Source organism: Crinia signifera, chromosome 9 (assembly GCF_055691185.1).
Source record: "Crinia signifera chromosome 9, ASM5569118v1, whole genome shotgun sequence".
Taxonomy (NCBI): Eukaryota; Metazoa; Chordata; class Amphibia; order Anura; family Myobatrachidae; genus Crinia; species Crinia signifera.
In genome coordinates, this window is record NC_139225.1 from 64,600,294 (window position 1) to 64,618,499 (window position 18,206).

At 46.5% G+C, this 18,206-nt stretch overlaps 1 protein-coding gene across 1 annotated transcript in view; it reads right to left on the minus strand.

The window, feature by feature from the left end:
* Positions 1-18,206, minus strand: part of LOC146035592 (relaxin receptor 1-like) — a 474,765-nt gene that overhangs the window by 66,976 nt on the left and 389,583 nt on the right. Inside the window, exon 11 of the mRNA XM_083159131.1 lies at positions 1,011-1,082. Coding sequence (XP_083015257.1) covers positions 1,011-1,082 — 72 coding nt within the window. The remainder of the gene's footprint in view (positions 1-1,010; positions 1,083-18,206) is intronic.

Here is an 18,206-nt window from a genome sequence, read left to right on the forward strand (position 1 = left end):
CCACTGGTTACATCTGCCCCACCTGCAGTGCACATGTTTTTTTTTTCATTAGAGAGAGAATTTGCTTTTACGAGCCAGAATCAGGCCCTATGTGTTTTCCCTACAGCATTGGTCCCAGTCATAAAGCCCATTACCCTTATTATTAGCTACTACTGGGCAAGTCTGTTTTTTCCTTATTATTGAAAAAAATCAAACATGATTTTTTGGTAGGTGCAGTCACTGTAATGGTACTGCCAGTACAGACCATCGATCGCCCATCTTATCAGTCATATTGTCACTTTTTAGATCTTCCTTTTTTTATCTGACCCCTAGCACTATACACACAGATTTTACAGTATATGGTTGTTAGGTCGACATGCATTGGGTTGACCACTTAAGGTCTACATAGCTTAGGTCGACACAAGCATTAAGTTGACTTTAATTAATAGCTAGGTTGACAGTCAAAAGGTCGACATGAGTTTTTCACTTTATTTTGAGCCGACGTGCTGAAAGTTGGTGTTTCCCTACGATCCACTAGGCCTGGGGTAGCCAACCCTAGTCCTCGAGAGCTACCAACAGTGCATGTTTTGCAGGTCTCCTCACAGAATCACAAGTGAGCTAATTAGCACCATCTGTGTATCTTTTAAAATGTGTCAGTAATAATGAGTGCAGCTGTGCAGGAGCTAGGTTGTCTGGAAAATGTGAACTGTTGGTAGCTCTCGTAAGCTAGGGTTGGCTACCAATGCACTAGGGCATGGAGGGAGAATAGAATAGTGTGCTTGAAACAAGGGGATGCGGTACACTGGTCAAATAAAAAAGTGGTTGACCCAATGCATGTCGACCATATGACCCATTCCCGATTTTTGTGCATGTGATAAATATAATGGGGCTGATATGGGAGAAAAGCAAAATGGTAAGTACCCATAGTGCAATGCAAGACATACATACACAACTCTTCATTTCCAATGTGATTGTCCAAACTGACATTGTATTACAGTATGTTAGTTGCACACAATCACACAATTACTCACAAATCCACCAATTTTCCCAGCTGAGAGAATGCCGCCTGCTGGATTTTTCGTACCTTGTTTCTGCGCAGAATCCTTTGTGAAAGAGAATTAGTATGAATAAATCATTATCATATGAGGAATCCTTAATAGACAGACAATTTGCACCTGTGACTTTATTGTTCAGCACCCCACATGTAAGCTCTGCCACTGCAGAGAGTTCTTCATATCCAAATCTGCATTACATTTTATTTGACTCAACACCAAGGGTTCCAAGTGTCAATTTATAAGTCTTGGAAAGAACATCAGATTTATAAAAGTGTATTCCTGATACAATGTTATATTATTATATAGGGGGAAAAAATTTGTGGTTGGATGATGTCACCCCTAAATGTGGCTATTATAAGGCACAGGTGATTAAGGTGTCTATTAAGTAAGCCAAACTAGCTTGTTTGTTTAATTATTTGATAAAGGAACCAACTCTTATCATTAAACTGTGTTTGGTGATGCTCCCTGAGCTAGAGAAATATATCAATTGCAAGTAGAGAAAGAAAGCTCTTTTTTGGGGCACTTTTAATGGTTAGTGGTTGAGGTCATGGACGTCTGTATGATAGTATGAATTTATATTAAAACATAGCTTTTATTAATGTTACATATAAAATAAAGTACACAAATACTGTGTACGCGAAATGTTTTTTTTTACAAACAACACACAAAAAATAGAAAAGGACAGGAGATGGGAACCGGCCTCCACGATGTGGGTGGCTCTAAAGGTTTCCCTCTATTGTCAAGTACTGCTTGCAATAGGAAAAGAAGGGAAGGGGGGGGGGGGGGGGGATTAGATATATGCCATGGGTTCTGTAATTGGCTGAATTGTACTGAGACCCAAAAAGACAATTATTAAAGAGAGATATTCAGGTATAAAGTGCTGTATTCAAGTTCAATTAATTTCTCTAGCCTAGAGTTGAAACATACTGTATCTCTCTTTCACAGAGCTGCTAGTCAGATACAGGCAAATATAGGCAGTGTTAGTACTGAGTTGTTACTTTACAACCTTTGTATCAAATTAAAACATTTGTGGCCAGAAACATATTTACTGATGGTTACAAACTACATCACATTTTAAAACAAAGCCTTATAAACTATAACAGAATTTTGCAACTAGATTTTAGAAATAAGATGAAAATATTTAACCAGGTTGGCATATCAATAAATCATATTACAGTAGGATCAATGTGGCATTGTTCTCCCTGTCCACTGATCTGGAGCAAGTCTACTTCCAAATGAAGCAATTGCTTGATGGCACTTCACAAGGCAAACAGCTGAGACAGCAGGGTTCTCTTCCACAATGGTGTTGGAACAGGTGAGAGTCTCAAAATAGCTCAACGCGTTTCAGTGTCTAGGGCTGACACCTTCCTCAGAAGCAATGGGAACACTTTGCTCCTGAGAAAGGTGTTTGCCTTGTGAAGTGTCATTTGCTTACTCACAGACTATTCTATATGGACTTGAAATACTTTTAGGGTAACTATCACACTCCAAGCTGGACATTATACCGGAACTTTAATAATACTGACACACGCTCTAAACAAGATTGTGCTCTTTACCTTTAAATAACTATTGCTTCAGGTTCACACACACACACATATATATATATATATATATATTTTACTATTGCATCATGTTTTATATTGTTTCTTATGTGTCTATTTGAGCTCAAATGTTATATGTGCAGTATCTGTTTTGGTACTTGTGTATTATCAGGGCGCCCGCGAAATTGGCCGCAAATCGCATGCAAAAATCGGATGCGAATTTGCGGCCGATTTTTGGCCGATTTTTCGCGTTTTCCGGATGATTTGCATGCTGTTCCATCATTGCACACCTTGCACACCCCCAATTTCCATCGTAGTGCATTGCATCGCATGCAATATAGCGGCATGCGATGCATGTGATGCGATTCGATTTTTAATTGTACAAGCACCCTGATGGGTGCTTACAATGTTAAATGCACCCCCATTGTCAACGCCACACCCACTATCAACTCCAACCCGAAGCGTGGCAAGTGCAGCGAGCCCGCGAGGTACGCATCCTCTGACCTTTTCATACCCCCACTATCCCCGTTGGCGTGGAACTGATTATAGATAGTGTGGCGAGCGCAGCGAGCCACCGAGCCTGAAGCGTGGCGAGCGTATGTAAAATAACCTGTATCTGCTCGCTGCGCTCGCCACGCTTCGTGCTCGCTGGCTCGCTGCGCTCGCCACACTATCTAAAATCCACTCCACGCCGACGTGGATAGTGGGGGTATGAAAAAGTCATAGGACGCGTACTGCCACCCCACGTGAGCTCGCTGCGCTTGCCACGCTTCGGGTTGGCGTTGATAGTGGGGGTGGCGTTGACAATGGGGGTGCATTTAACATTGTGAATCGCATCCTATCGCATGCCACTTGCTGGCATGCAATGCTATGCAATATTTAAATGTACAATCAGGGGCATTTTCACGAAAATCGCATTGCATCGCATACCATCGCATACTACCTGGGGGTGTGCAAGGATGGAATAGCATGCAAATCGGCAGGAAATGGCTGAAAATCGGCCGATAAATCGGATGCGATATCGTATACGATTTACATTACATCGGGCGCCCTGATAATACGCAAGTACCTCTGTTTTTTTATATGTTTCTTAAAGGATACATGTGCATGTTGTATGTTCGCTAGTCCCCAATTTCACATTTGCTCCTTTTTGTCTAGAGCAGGGATGGGCAACAAGCGGCCCTCCAGATGTTAATGAACTACACATCCCAGCATGCCTTGCATCAGTTGGCCAAATAGCAAAACTAAGGCAAGGCATGCTGGGATGTGTAGTTCATCAACATCTGGAGGGCCGCTTGTTGCCCACCTCTAGTCTAGAGGGTCGTTACACTCCCCTCCTCAGCAGCAGCTTAGACAGCGCCCATAGATAGAGTATCTTTCCTTTTTGCTATGCCCTGTTTGGAACTTATCCCTGACTTGACAGTACCTGCTACATTACTAAGTATGAGTGCCATGAATGGGGCAGGGTACAAAGTACTGGGGCCTGCATCTAACACAGAATTAGAGCCAAGTCCTAAAATGTTCCTTTCACACAGCATCTAGTTATGGAACCTGTGATTAACCACGTGCCTTTAGATTGTAAGCTTGCGAGCAGGGCCCTCCTGCCTCTATGTCAGTTTGTTTCTACCCAGTTTGTTTAATCCCTGTTGTTTCCAATTGTAAAGCGCAATGGTATTTGCTGCGCCATATAAGAAGCTGTAAATAAATGTGCATGCCATGATCAATCCTACTCCCTAGCTTTTGACACTTTTAAAGGGGGCGGCCTGCCTATAAGCACACTCCAGCTGTCTTTTTCATACACTGATATTAAAAATACTCAGTGATCAGCCAGAAAACTAACTGAATGTACTGTAGTTGTACATTAGCCTGTAAATACACTGTGAGCTCATTATCGCTGCTTTAAAACCATGTCATTTTGTGCTGTTTCCAAGCGATCTGCCCAGATCATTTAGAAAGTAAACACGGATTGCTTCATGTGTACAACCTATGGCACTATGGCAATGTACGGTCCTGCGCGTCACCATCGCTCGCTCAGCTAGACAGTACATGCACTGTCCAACCTAGTAAGATTGGGATACGGTCGTATTGTCGACCTGACTTAGGTCGACAGTCATTAAGTCGACACTGTTGGGTCGACAGGCAACAAAGTTGACAGGGTTCTAAGTCGACATGTATGAATGTCAACATGGGACAATGTCAACATGGTTTTAGGTCGACAAATGTGTTAGGTCGACATGGGTTAGGTCGACAGGTCGCGAGGTCGACATGGGTTTTATCACTTTTTTTTGAGCCGACATGTGCCGACGGGCAGCATTTCATGCCCTACCATCCACTAGGGCGTGGTGGAAGAATAAAATAATGTGCAGAGCGCAGCAAGGCACCGTGCCCGAAGCATCGCGAGTGAAGCGATCTATGTGAGGGGCTGCGGTTGACTTCCAACTGTGTCCATGTCGACTGTGTCGACATTCGGGTAAAAAAACTGTGAAAAAAAAGCATTTCGACCTTGCAACCTGTCAACAGGGCTGTCTTTTCATATGGGCTTAATGTGCACTTGCCCAGGGGCCCCAGGTGTATAAGGGCTGATAGCTGAGGATCCCCTTTTTCCAGGGATACCAGAATTTTGAAAATCGGCCCTGGGGAACTGGAGATATCTAACTTCAAAACAGCAGTCCACATCCGACCTGTTTATTGCACTTCCCAGTCATATTTCTTAGGTTCTCTCTGACCTAAAGTTTTTCTGAGAGTATTTTCCAAAAGCTGGGACTCTCGCCTTTCTGTGGACACCAGCAGCCGGTCCCTGCTCCAGCTCCAAATGTCTGGTGTACAGTTTTATATTTTTGTCAATGGATTGCTCTGGCTCCTGATCTCTGATCCCCAAGTCCCCAGCACCTCCTGAAAGTTGGGACTCTAGGTTTTTATACTATTGAAGGCTAAGAAATCTATTTCCAGGTAATGGTGATATCTGCAGTCAAACAAGCTGCCCTTCCACCGGAAAATGACGAATATTAAGCCCACTCCAATATCCAATCCTCCCTTGCGTATAAAACACACCCTACCTCCCTGAAAGTCATTTATAAGGGACCCTTCATTCAGCTCAATGCATACTTGCCTACCTGACCGTCTCCATTCGGGAGAAAATGCTCTGTTCCTGGACTTCCCCGGTAATGTATGATTGCCATCACCTGTGGGGAGCTAGGTAAAGGCGTTTCACCACAGGTGATGGCATCATACATTACCAGGTAGGCACAGGAACAGAGCATTTTCTCCCGCATGGAGAGGGTCAGGTAGGCAAGTATGGCTCAATGCCCCCTTCCACACGTTAGTGTTCACCCTCCCACCACCTGTGCTGTAAAGGAGTAATTAGCAGGTTACTGCTTCAGGTCCTACATGTTGAGTGGAAGATAGAGCACGCCCTGCCACCCGTGGGACATCAAAGCTGCCACTGATAGCACCCCCCACCCCTAGGAGGGGAGAATGGGTATGGGCCCCAGTGCATTGCTTTGCTCAGGGGCCCACACTGCTGTTAAGACGGCCCTGCCTGCCGACCTAACCCACGTGGACCTAGTGCATTTGTCGACCTTGCCCCATGTCGATCTTGCCCCATGTCGACCTAGACACCTGTCGACCTACAACCATGTCGACCTTACTGCCTGTCGACCCAACGGTGTCGGCCTAATGACTGTCGACCTAAGTCTGGTCGACAATACGATCCACACCTGTTACATTATCGCAGATGGCTCAGCACACATTGCATGTGTGTGTCAGTGTGCGGAGCTATCTGTGCTTAAATATGTTGGGGGCTTTAGGCTTCATTCTCAGCAGTGTACACTGATAATAGGTGAAAGTAAAGTATGGTGCGATCACAGCAATGCTGTTTTCCATATACTATGTTTTTTTTGTTCATTCTAAGAAAAGCTCTAGTCAAATATTTGGGGAGCTAATGGATTCTGGTGGGCGCACCCTGGCAATCAGAAGACAATGCTTTGTGTGCAGAGAACCTAGTGAACGGTGCATAATAGACAACACAAATAAATTACAACGTGGAAATACAAAGTGGTTTTCTTCGCAAGCTAATGTCAATAAATGAGATTATTACTTTGCGTTTTTTTCAGTAGTGTTGAAACAAGTCCATTCTGTTTGCTAGTTAAAAGGCAGAGAGCATTCTGACAGCTATTATAGGGGTAGATGTATGTAACAGGGATGTGCACCGGCACATTTAGTGTTCCGTGAAACATGTTTTGGGTGTATCTCGGGCAGTGCTTTGGATCTGGATCTGTTCCAAAACAACACCATTTTCGTGTTTTGGGATCTGATTTTTTTTTAAAAACTATAAAAACTGCTAAAATTGCAGAATATTGTTTTTATTTGCTCCTACGCTATTACTGACCTCAATATCATTAAATTCCACTAATGTCCAGTCTATTCTGAATACCTCACACCTCACAATATTGTTTTAAGGGCAAAAGGTTGCACCGTGGTAGCTGGATAACTATGCACAAACACGTGGCTCATCTAGGAGTGGCACTGCAGCAGCAGGCAGGATGGCTGTTTGAAAGACTAGGCCCCAAAAAGCACCAAAAAATAGGTGCAAGATGGAATTGTCCTTGGGACCTCCCACCTACCTGTATGTTGTGTAAATAGGACATGCACACTTTAACAAACCAATCATTTCAGCAACAGGGTCTGCCACACGACTGTGGCTGAAATGATTGATTTGTTTGGGCCCCACAAAAAAAGAAGCAAGTCACCTCTCCCTGCACAAACTGGCTCTATAGAGGCAAGATGTCGTCCTCTGATGAACATCATCTCCACATTTTGCGGAAGCAACCTGCTACACTGTTCACTGACCAGGTTCCCCGCTGCACTAAAAACTCTTTCATAGTACACACTGGAGGGGGGACAACTCAGGTAAAATAGAGTCAGTTTGACTTTGTACAGGGGCTTCCAAACTGCCTTTTTTGTCCTGCCAGTATAGGTAAGGACTGTCTGAAATGTCTACTTGGATGCTGTCACCAAGTAATCCTCCACCACAGTGATGGGAAGGTCCAGCATCGCAAAAACACCCTTTGACTCTCCTTGGGGATTTGTGATAAAATGTCTTTAGAAGGGTGCGTTTGTTTGCAGTTGCTGCCGGCAGTGTGTGCTGTGCTAGGTTCTGTGCCCGTAATACAGGTTTAGCATGGACATAGTAACTGATACCAGCTTCCTAACAAAGGTCATTGGTAAGAATATCAAATTTACAACTACCAATGGATGCTTTCAGGGCATGCCAATGAGTATTGATGTGTGCCGTACAATCACTTTAAGAAAAGTTAAGGATTTAGCAACTGGGAAAGAAGTGCCTGGAACCAAAATCCTCTTTGGGCATACCATTCTGAAAGTGGAACCAAGAAGAATCGTCTGGTCCTTCAAGTCAAGGGCCAGAAAATACAGCTAATGAAAGCGATAAAACCTTATCACAGGAGAGCATTGAAGATGCTGGGAAGCCTGCCGGGAAAATGATAGAGCCTGATCTTCCTGTACAGCATGAGATGCATGACAGTATCCTATAGGCCATTTAACGGGCAAGGTGAGGATGAAGATGCAGACTATGTTGTGATAAACCAGTTTCAGCCTATGCTTGGTCCTGCAATTCGACATCTACAGAGCCAGAAAGTCCTAAGCTTAGGTGCAGTGGGACTGAACTTGTGTCGCCATGGAATGTTGTGCTGGCTGCAGGTGGCTACGAAAAGATGCGTTTATCTTATTTATGTCCTTCTCTTGGGGCCTGTAGTTTTCCGAAACGGGCTACAAATGGTGCTTGAAGACAAAAAGCATTCTAAATGTGGTCCATGACTGTTGCTGTCTGGGGGATGTCTCATCCCACCAATATGGGGTGGTTCTTAGCAATGTCTTTGATACACAGGTAGGAGATGTATACCTGTTTTTCATGGAAACCGGGGGCTTCCTTCCTAATCGTACGTGTTCACTTAAGGAATAGGCTCGACATCTCAACATGCCGTCTTCACAAGTTTCATTCCTGACTTACAAGCAAACTTTAATAAAGGATAAACCCAATATATGGCTTGATCGTCCAATGGCTACACATTTGCTTAAAGAATTTGCTCTGGAAGTCTTACACCGCATGGCTCTGCGCCTAGCACTGTTGGATGCCATGTTAGCTGACCCATCAACCAATTTTACATTATTGGTTGATGGGTATTTAAATACGTGTAGCTAAGGAGCAGCGGATGATTTGGGCAGCACTGAGCTCTGCTCCAAGTTTCCAAAAGAAATTCAGCAACTTTGTGTTTTCCAGCAAGTTATGCAAGACTTGTCCGAGGCTCGCCAGTCCCTCCCCGCTGGCGAGCGCCGGCTGACAGGGGCTACACTGAACTGGGACCCACGTGCATCTCACACGCACACACATCCCAGTCTCTCGGCGGGGACGCTGCGTGTCCCTGCCCGTCTCTGCTTCAGGGAGACGGGCAGGGTTAGGGGGGCGCTCAGGGTGGTGAGGGCGATAGGTGGCGACGGCGGGGACCAGAGGCAGGCTCCGTTGCCAAGGGGGCATGCGAGCATCTCGTGCGCATGCGCCCCCTGGCGGGGTTGGCGTTAGAAATGCCAGCCCTGCAAAGATGACACAAGCCCCATCTGTATAAGCTGACTTACAAGCAAAGTTTAATAAACGATAACCCCACTATATGGCTTGATGGTCCAATGTCTACACATTTGCAACTTTCTGTTTTCCAGCAAGTTAGACATGAGGAAGCAATACACGAATACATCGTCAGTGGCCAAGGGTTTCTTACCCGGGTGGAAAAGACAAGCCAAGCAAGGCACCGAGGAAGCTGGATTTGACTCTCAGTAGTGAGATTGCTGAGCTTTGTGATTATTACCAACCATCTCGCAATACATTGCCAAAAAAAGAAGTGGAGTGCAAACAGTTGTATGCAATTAAAGACGAGTCCACTTATCTTACATATTATTGACACTCAGCAGTGGGATTAATGAATGGTGATGCAAGATGGAATTGTCCTTGGCCCTCCCACCCACCCTTATGTTGCGAAAATAGGACAGGAACATGTTAGCTGATTTTACGTCATTGGTTAATGGGTATTTAAATAGATATAGCCAAGGAGCAGCGGATGATTTGGGCAGCACTGAGTTCTGTCAGAGCTTCCAAAAGAAATTCAGCAACTTTGTGTTTTCTACCAAGTTAGGCGATACTTACAAGCTGACTTACAAGCAGTTTAATAAACAATAACCCCACTATATAACTTGATTGTCCAATGTCTACACATTTGCTCAAAGAATTCGCTCTGAAAGTCTTACACCGCTTGGCTCTGCGCCTAGCACTGTTGGATGCCATGTTAGCTGATTTTACATCATTGGTTGATGAGTATTTAAATATGTATAGCCAAGGAGCGGTGGATGATTTGGGCCGCACTGAGATCTGCTCCAAGCTTTCAAAAAAAAAAAAAAAGGTTTTCCAGCAAGTTAGGCGATAGGAAGCAATACATGAATACATTGTCAATGACCAAGGGTTTCTTACACGGGTGGAAAAGACAAGCCAATGAATGCACGAGGAAGCTGGCTAACTATACTAAGCCACACAAGTGTGTGGCACAAACACATGGCTCAGCTAGGACTGGCATTGCAGCGGCAGACAGGATGGCAGTTTTAAAAACTAGGCCCCACAAAGCACATAATGGTCAAATAAAGAGGTGTAAGATGCAATTGTCATTGGGCCCTCCCACCCGCTCCTTATGTTGTGTAAATATGACATGCACACTTTAACAAACCAATCATTTCAGCGACAGGGTCTGCCACACGACTGTGACTAAAATGATTGGTTTGTTTGGGCGCCCACAAAAAAAGAAGCAAGTCACCATTCCCTGCACAAACTGGCTTTATAGAGGCAAGATATCCTCCTCATCCGCCTCCTCTGATTCTTCGCCCCCTTCCGCGTGTACTTCCTCATCCACACAGATTATCAATTCATCCCCGCTCGACTCCACAATCACAGGTCCCTCTGTTGTCTCTGGAGGCAATTGCTGGGCTTCATTAAAGAATTGATCATTCATTTTGACAAACATCATCTTCTCCACATTTTGCGGAAGCAACCTCCTACACCGATCACTGACCAGGTTCCCTGCTGCACTAAAAACTCTTTTGGAATACACACTAGAGGGGGGACAACTCAGGTAAAATAGAGCAAGTTTGTACAGGGGCCTCCAAACTGCATTGTTATCCTGCCAGTACAGGTATGGACTGTCTGACATTTCTACTTGGATGCTGTCACCAAAATAATCCTCCACCATATTTTCAATGGTGACAGAATCTAATGCAGTGACAGTAGACACGTCATCAATCATTGCCAGGTTCTTTAGTCCGGACCAGATGTCCAACTCCAAACTCCCTCCTGCCTGCCCTGCATCCCCGCCAGCGGGTTGTGTGGGAAATTGCAGCTGTTTCCTCGCAGCCACAGGTGTGGGAGAAAATGAGGGAGGAGCTGTTGCCGTGTCATGGTCTGCTTCAGATGACTATCTCCTGACCAGCAGGTTTTTGCACCTTTGTAGACTTGTGTCTGCCAGAAACAGTGACACAACATAAGCTTTAAACCGAGGATCGAGCATGGTGGCCAGAATGTATTCCTCTGACTTTAACAGACTGACCACCCTCGTATTCTGGCAAAGCGTATGGAGGGCTTCATCCACAAGAACTACGTGCTTTGCGGAATGGCAATGCTTTAGATCCTCCTTAACTTTCTTCAGCTGCTTCTGCAACAGCCTGATGAGGGGAATCACCTGACTCAAGCTGGCAGTATCGGAGCTGACTTCACGTGTTACAAGTTCAAACTGCTTGAGAACCTTGCACAACAAGCCGCCACTGCGCTTGAGTCAGGTGCATCCAGGGGTTTAAAGTGAGGGGGAACTGGGTGGAACTGAGTTCCACCACCTTTAATGGTGAGATGGAACATTTCAACCTCCACATTGGCACTGCACAGCAATTTTCACAGAAAAACCTTCTAGTTTGCAGTGGGATGCAAAAAACCCTACCACTGGCCCTGTCTTTGCCTAATGGGAGGAGGGGAGGGGGGGTAATTAGGTGGAATAGAGAAATGACTTCCTCCACCTCTGCATGACCACTTTAAGCCCTGGGTGCATCCCTGCTCCTCTACCTATGTCGTAGGTGACCAAGTAGGCTTGGATGGCCTTTTGATGCTCCTCCATCCTCTGCAGCATATAGAGGGTGGAGTTCCAGCCAGGGCCGTCTTAACCATCTAGTGGGCCCCTGGGCAAAATATTTTTTAGGGCCCCCTCTCCTCCTCACAACACCTCTCCACCCACCTATGTGCAGCAGCATCAGGGGGCACTGGGGGCTTGAAGTAGCTACCTGGGCAGCATGTGGCGGGGATCCAGGCACAACTGTCAGCGGACGTCCAGGCAGAGGCAGTGGTGACCCAGCAGTGATCCAGGCAGTGAGAGAGCTGGGAGCTTGATTTAGCTATCCAAGCGGCATGTGGTGGGGATCCAGGCAGCCACTGTCAGCGGACATCCAGGCAGCTCGCTCAGACCTTGATGTACAGTAGCGCTATTTGCCACCGGGCGGGAAGCGCTGCAGATTTTGAAAAGACTGCCTGGACACTAATTGGCTAAGCATCTGGCCAATCAGCGTCCGGACAGACTTTTCAAAATTAACAGCGCTTCCCACTCAGCAAATAGTGCTACATCAAGGTCTGAGTAGCCGCTGCCTGGACAGCCACTGACAGCTGCTGCCTGGATCCCAGACACACGCTGCCCTTATTGCTACGTAAAGCCCATGCTGCCTGGATCACCGCTGAGTCGCCGCTGACAGCTGCTGCCTAAATCCCCGACATAAGCCACCCGGATTGCTACATCAAGCCCCCCACTGCCTGGATCACTGCTGAGTCGCCGCTGACAGCTGCTGCCCAGATCCCCGACACAACCCACCCAGATTGCTACATCAAGCCCCCCGCTGCCTGGATCACCGCCGCTGTTGCGTCACCTCTGACAGTCGCTACCTGGTTTCCCATCACCCGCCGCCATTCCCCAGGACAGTGCTGTCTTCCCCATTGGGGTGGGCCCCTACAACCCTTGGGCCCCTGGGCAACTGCCCATTAAGCCCAATGGGAAAGACGGCCCTGGTTCCAGCGCGTCACCACCTCTTGTTTGAGATGATGGCAGGGCAGCTTGAGGAGTTTTTGCTGCAGAATGCCAAAAGTGTCCAGCAATTTTGCGGGCCACTGCAAGCATCTCCTGCATGCTCCTGTCACTTTTTAGGAAATGCTGCACTCCCAAATTTATAGTGTGGGCAAAACATGGTACATTCTGGAAATTGCCCATATGTAATGCCTGCACAATGTTACTAGCATTGTCCGACACCACAAGTTCCCGGGTAAGTCTAAGTTGAGTAAGCCACTGCGAGATGCTTTCCCTCAGTTTCTCTAAGAGGTTGTTGGTGCTGTGCCTTATACTGAGCATAGGCTGCCTTGGAAGGAGCTGACGTGCAGGAGATGCTGCTGCTGCTGTTGTTGCAGAAGGCAATGCATCTACCCAATGGGCTTTCACAGTCATATAGTCCTTGGTTTGCCCTGAACCACTTGCCCACATGTCCGTGGTTAAGTGGACCAGGGCACCAAGGACACTTCTTCGGATGTCTCTGTACATTCTGGTTATCGCCTGCCAAGTGTAGTGGAATCTAGATGGGATTTGGTACTGGGGACACAATACCTCCATCAACCGTCTTAATCCCACTCCACTGATGTCGGACACCGCATCTAATACCAACATAGCTGTCAAGGCTGCAGTTATACGCTTTGCCATCGGATGACTGCTGTCGTACTTTGTCCTCATGGCAAACAACTGTTGGACATTCAATTGCTTAGTGAAAGACATAGCGGTGTTACAACATCCCCTCCGGGACGATGACTAACTCCCAGCAACAAGGCGTACTACTGCAGGATCCTCCAGAGGAATCCCGGATGGAAGAGGAGTCAGTCATGACAGTGACAGGGCCTGCCGAACTACCTCCGATCTGGATGGAGGAGGAAATTGACAAGGAGTGATTTGCTGGTGTGGTTTTCAGGCGCTTGGATACAACTGGATCGAGGGATTTAAGTGTCCCTGGACTGCTTATGGTCCTAGCCACAGTTTCTGAACTAAACAGTGACTTATGAACATAACGAGGAGGGACATCCTCGCTTATGAATAAGCAAGGATGTCCCTAGGTGACCAATGTCCCTACCCCTGCTTATTCCAGCTTTACATAAGCTACATATGGCGAGACAGTTGTTGTCCGGATCTGGATAAAAATAATTCCAGACCAAAGAGGTGTATTTTTTGGTCTTCTGCTCAGGCATGGTGATGGCCTTTTGCATCCCACGGACAACAACTGTCTTGCCTGGTGCCTCATTTAAGAAAACCACATCAGCAGCATCCTCCTCCTTATCAACTTCCTTCAGTGCCAGCTACATCAATTTCCTCCTCCTGGTGTACAACATTGACAACTTCAAAATCAGAAACTGGACTGTGGGTGATCCTTCCAGCCTATGCAGAGGACATGCTACATTCCCCTAGATCCTAGGGGAAGCAGCACTCACCAGACTAATAGACAGGTTTCAAATGAAGTATCAACAAGTCCAGATTTATTGATTTATTCAAGGAGTAGTAGCCTGCCAACGTTTTGGTCCAATTAAGGACCTTTCTCAAGGCAGTAACAATGTCCAATAAGTGCAACCAATGAATAAGAACAATGTACAAAAAGAGGGAGGGGGGGGGGGGGGCTGGGGAACAGGGAAGCGCTGCCTGGGACCCTGCTTATAAAGGGAGTGTATACTCCCACCACCAATATGCTTTCTACAGTGTGGAATGCATGATGCCACTTCCAGTGAAACTGGAAGTGCGGGCCACAGTGATACTGCTGGGTGTAGTAGCGATCAGATGCAGCCAGCGGTGTGTGCAGATCCGTGCTATGCCTTTCTCAGAAGCGGACAGTGAGACGTGGGTCCAAATTATAGGGTTAAAGTGCAGCGCTGGTTGCCCTGTAATAGGTCACGTGTTACTACTGTATGTCTCCACCTATTGAGGTCTCTCATTGGCTCTACACTGGTCATATGTTTACTGTATGTAAACATTGACTTTGCAGCGAGCGACAGCTGCTGGGGGGGGGGGGGGCATAGCAAAGGACCAATATTGCACATGCTGCTGAAAGCAAGGGTTAAGCATCAGAGGGGGGGCAGCCAATGAGAGATGGGGAATTCAAGGGATAGTGCGATAGTGCCTCTTTACAAGGCATTGGTGAGATCACACTTGGAATACTGTGTTCAGTTCTGGGAACCACACCTTGAAAAGGACATAAATGAACAGGTACAGAGAAGGATGACTAAGCTAGTAAAAGGTCTCGGTACTTGTGTAGTTTCACGGCGCCACTGCGCGCACAGTCTGTGTTTGAAACTTGGCAGCTTGCCAGACTCTGTGTTTAACTGTGCGCGTGCCACTCTAGCTGTTCTCAGCGCAGCGCGTGCCTGCTTTACATATGTAATCTACGTTATCAGCGTAGCGCTGGGCAGCAGCAGTGCGCGCTGCCCAGCGCTGACAGGTCGCTGTGTTACTTGTAGTTCCACAGTGAAATAGACAGTCCTGCACACCGCTGACAACGGGGGCATGTAAACTGGACACCCCGGCACACCGCTAACGCTAAAATTTAGACGCTAAAGCGTCTAAATCCAGACTCCCTGCACCCCAGCACATGCTAAAATTTAGACGCTAAAGCGTCTAAATCCAGACTCCCTGGAAACCGATAAGAAGGGGGCATCTAAATTTAGACGCTAAAGCGTCTGAATTTAGTTGGATCTAGGGGTACATAGGGGTGCACAGTGCAAAACACTCTTAAACCTGTTCACAATGACACTAGTCAACGTAACAGCTGTCGACTTTGTTAATTCCACTATCCACGCCACCCCAAAGCGTGGCGAGCGCAGCAAGCCCTGCGGTATGCGTCTGACCGACCTTTTCATACCCCCACTATCCACGTCGGTGTGTAGTTGATTTCATAAAGTGTGGCGAGCGCAGCGAGCCACCGAGCCCGAAGCATGGCAATCGCAGCGAGCCCCGCAAGGGGCCACGGATTATTCACAGGTATACGCGTCCCCTCGCAGGGCTCGCTGCGCTTGCCACGCTTCGGGCTCGGTGGCTCGCTGCGCTCGCCACACTTTATAAATTCAACTCCACACCGACGTGGATAGTGGGGGTATGAAAAGGTCGGTCGGACGCGTACCGCGTCCCCTCGCGGGGCTTGCTGCACTCGCCATGCTTCGGGGTGGCGTGGATAGTGGAATTAACAAGGCCGACAGCTGTTATGTCAACTAGTGTCATTGTGAACAGGTTTAAGAGTGTTTTGCACAGTGCACCCCTATGTACCCCTAGATCCAACTAAATTCAGACGCTTAGCGTCTAAATTGAGATGCCCCCTTCTTATCGGTTTCCAGGGAGTCTGGATTTAGACGCTTTAGCGTCTAAATTTTAGCGTGTGTCGGGGGTGCAGGGAGTCTGGATTTAGTCGCTTTAGCGTCTAAATTTTAGCGTGTGCCGGGGTGTCTAGTTTAGAATCCCCGTACGTTAGCAGTGTGCCGGGGTATCCAGTTTACATGCCCCCATTGTCAGCGATGTGCAGGACTGTCTATTTCACTGTGGAACTACAAGTACCACAGTGACCTGTCAGCGCTGGGCAGTGCGCGCTGCTGCTGCCCAGCGCTACGCTGATAACGTAGATTACATATGTAAAGCAGGCATGCGCTGCACCGAGAACAGCTAGAGCGGCACGCGCACAGTTAAACACAGAGTCTGGCAAGCTGCCAAGTTTCAAACACAGACTGTGCGCGCGGTGGCGCCGTAAAACTACACAAGTACCAAGGTCTCAAATCACTAGAATACACAGACAGGCGGAATATGTTTTTAGTGGAGAAACAGAGAGGTGATATGATTAGTATGTTCAAATATAGGATTGAGAATCATATGGATCTTGGAGCTGGAGGTGATTTGTTCACTAACAGGCCTATACTTAAGAAAAGTGGGCATGTACTGAGGCTTGAGGAAAATAAATTCTGTACTGAATTAAGTAGAGGATTCTTCACCATTAGAGCAGTAACCTTTCCCTCCTGTGACTGCACTCCATTTACTATAACTGTTGGTTTTCTGTCCTGCAACCAAGATATTATCTATTCAACCATCTTAGAATCCAATCCTAAACTTTCAAGTTTATTTTACACTGTGCAATGTGGCACAGTGTTAAAAGCCTTACTAAAGTTGAGATAAGCTACATCTACAGCCCCCCCCCCCCCCCCTAGATCTATTACTTTAGTCACCCAGTCATAAAAGTCAATAAGATTTGCTTGACATAATCTCCCCCCAGTAAACCCATGCTGTTTAGAATCCTGTAAATTGCTGGTTTTGAGATGTTCTACAACTCTTTGTTTTAATAGTTTTTACATCAATTTCCCTACTGCAGATGTAAGGCTAACTAGTAGGTAGTTGCTTACCTCTTCTTTGCTTCCACTTTTGTTCAGTGGGACTACATTTGTTATTTCCCAGTCCTCTGGGATGGATCCCGGTGTTCAAAATCCCGACGCCGAAATCCCGACCGCTGAAATCCCGACAAGGGGGGGATGTGGATCGCCCCCCCTTGCGGGCTCGCTGCGCTCGCCACACAGCGGGCACACTAATTTATTCTCCCTCCAGGGGTGTCGTGGACACCCACGGAGGGAGAAAGTGTCGGGATTTCGGCGGTCGGGATTCCGGCGTCGGTATTCTGAACGCCGGGATCCCGACCGCCGGGATTTTAACTGCATCCCCCTGGGATTACTCCAGTAGCTAGTGACTGGTTGAATTATTCTGTTAATGGTTTTACCAGCTCTTTTTGTGTCCTTAGATGTATCCCATCTAACTCCATTGATTTATGCACTTTCAGTTTTGAGAGTTCTGTGAGGACTTTCTGCTTTATAAATGTACTTGTTTCTCCCTCAGTTTTATGGCTATACTTGCAATTTAACTGTGTTCTCTTCCCCTCTCTTTCAGCAGTGAATACGGAGCAGAAATATTTATTAATATGATGTGCTATTACATTGTCTCCCTCAAGAAGACTTCCACTCTCTGTCTTTAGTCTTATTCCACTCCACTTTTTGTTTTTCTCCTTTCACTTATATACCTAAAAAAGTTTTTCCCCCTTTACCCACTGACTGGGCCATTTTCTCATCAGCTTGTACTTTTGCACATCTGATTACCTTCTTAGCCTCCTTCTGTCTAACTGTCTAACAAGATACACCTCTTTGTCTTCATTATTCTGTGTCTGCTTATATTTCCTAAAGAAAACGTATATACAAAAACTGGATCCCCTATTCCACTCACTGATGTTTCAAAGTGATGACGTGTGATAATTTAAACACACGCCCACTTATCACACCAACTGAGAAAGACCTGGAGAACCAGAATCGTGCGCACAGAATAAAGCACAAAAAAATTATTATTTTAATTTGGAGATTGAGATAAGTGTGGCACCTGCTGCTCTCAGATGGGGAGTTTTCTGCAACCCCCCCCCCAAAAAAGGAGAAAAATCTAAATAAATATCAAGA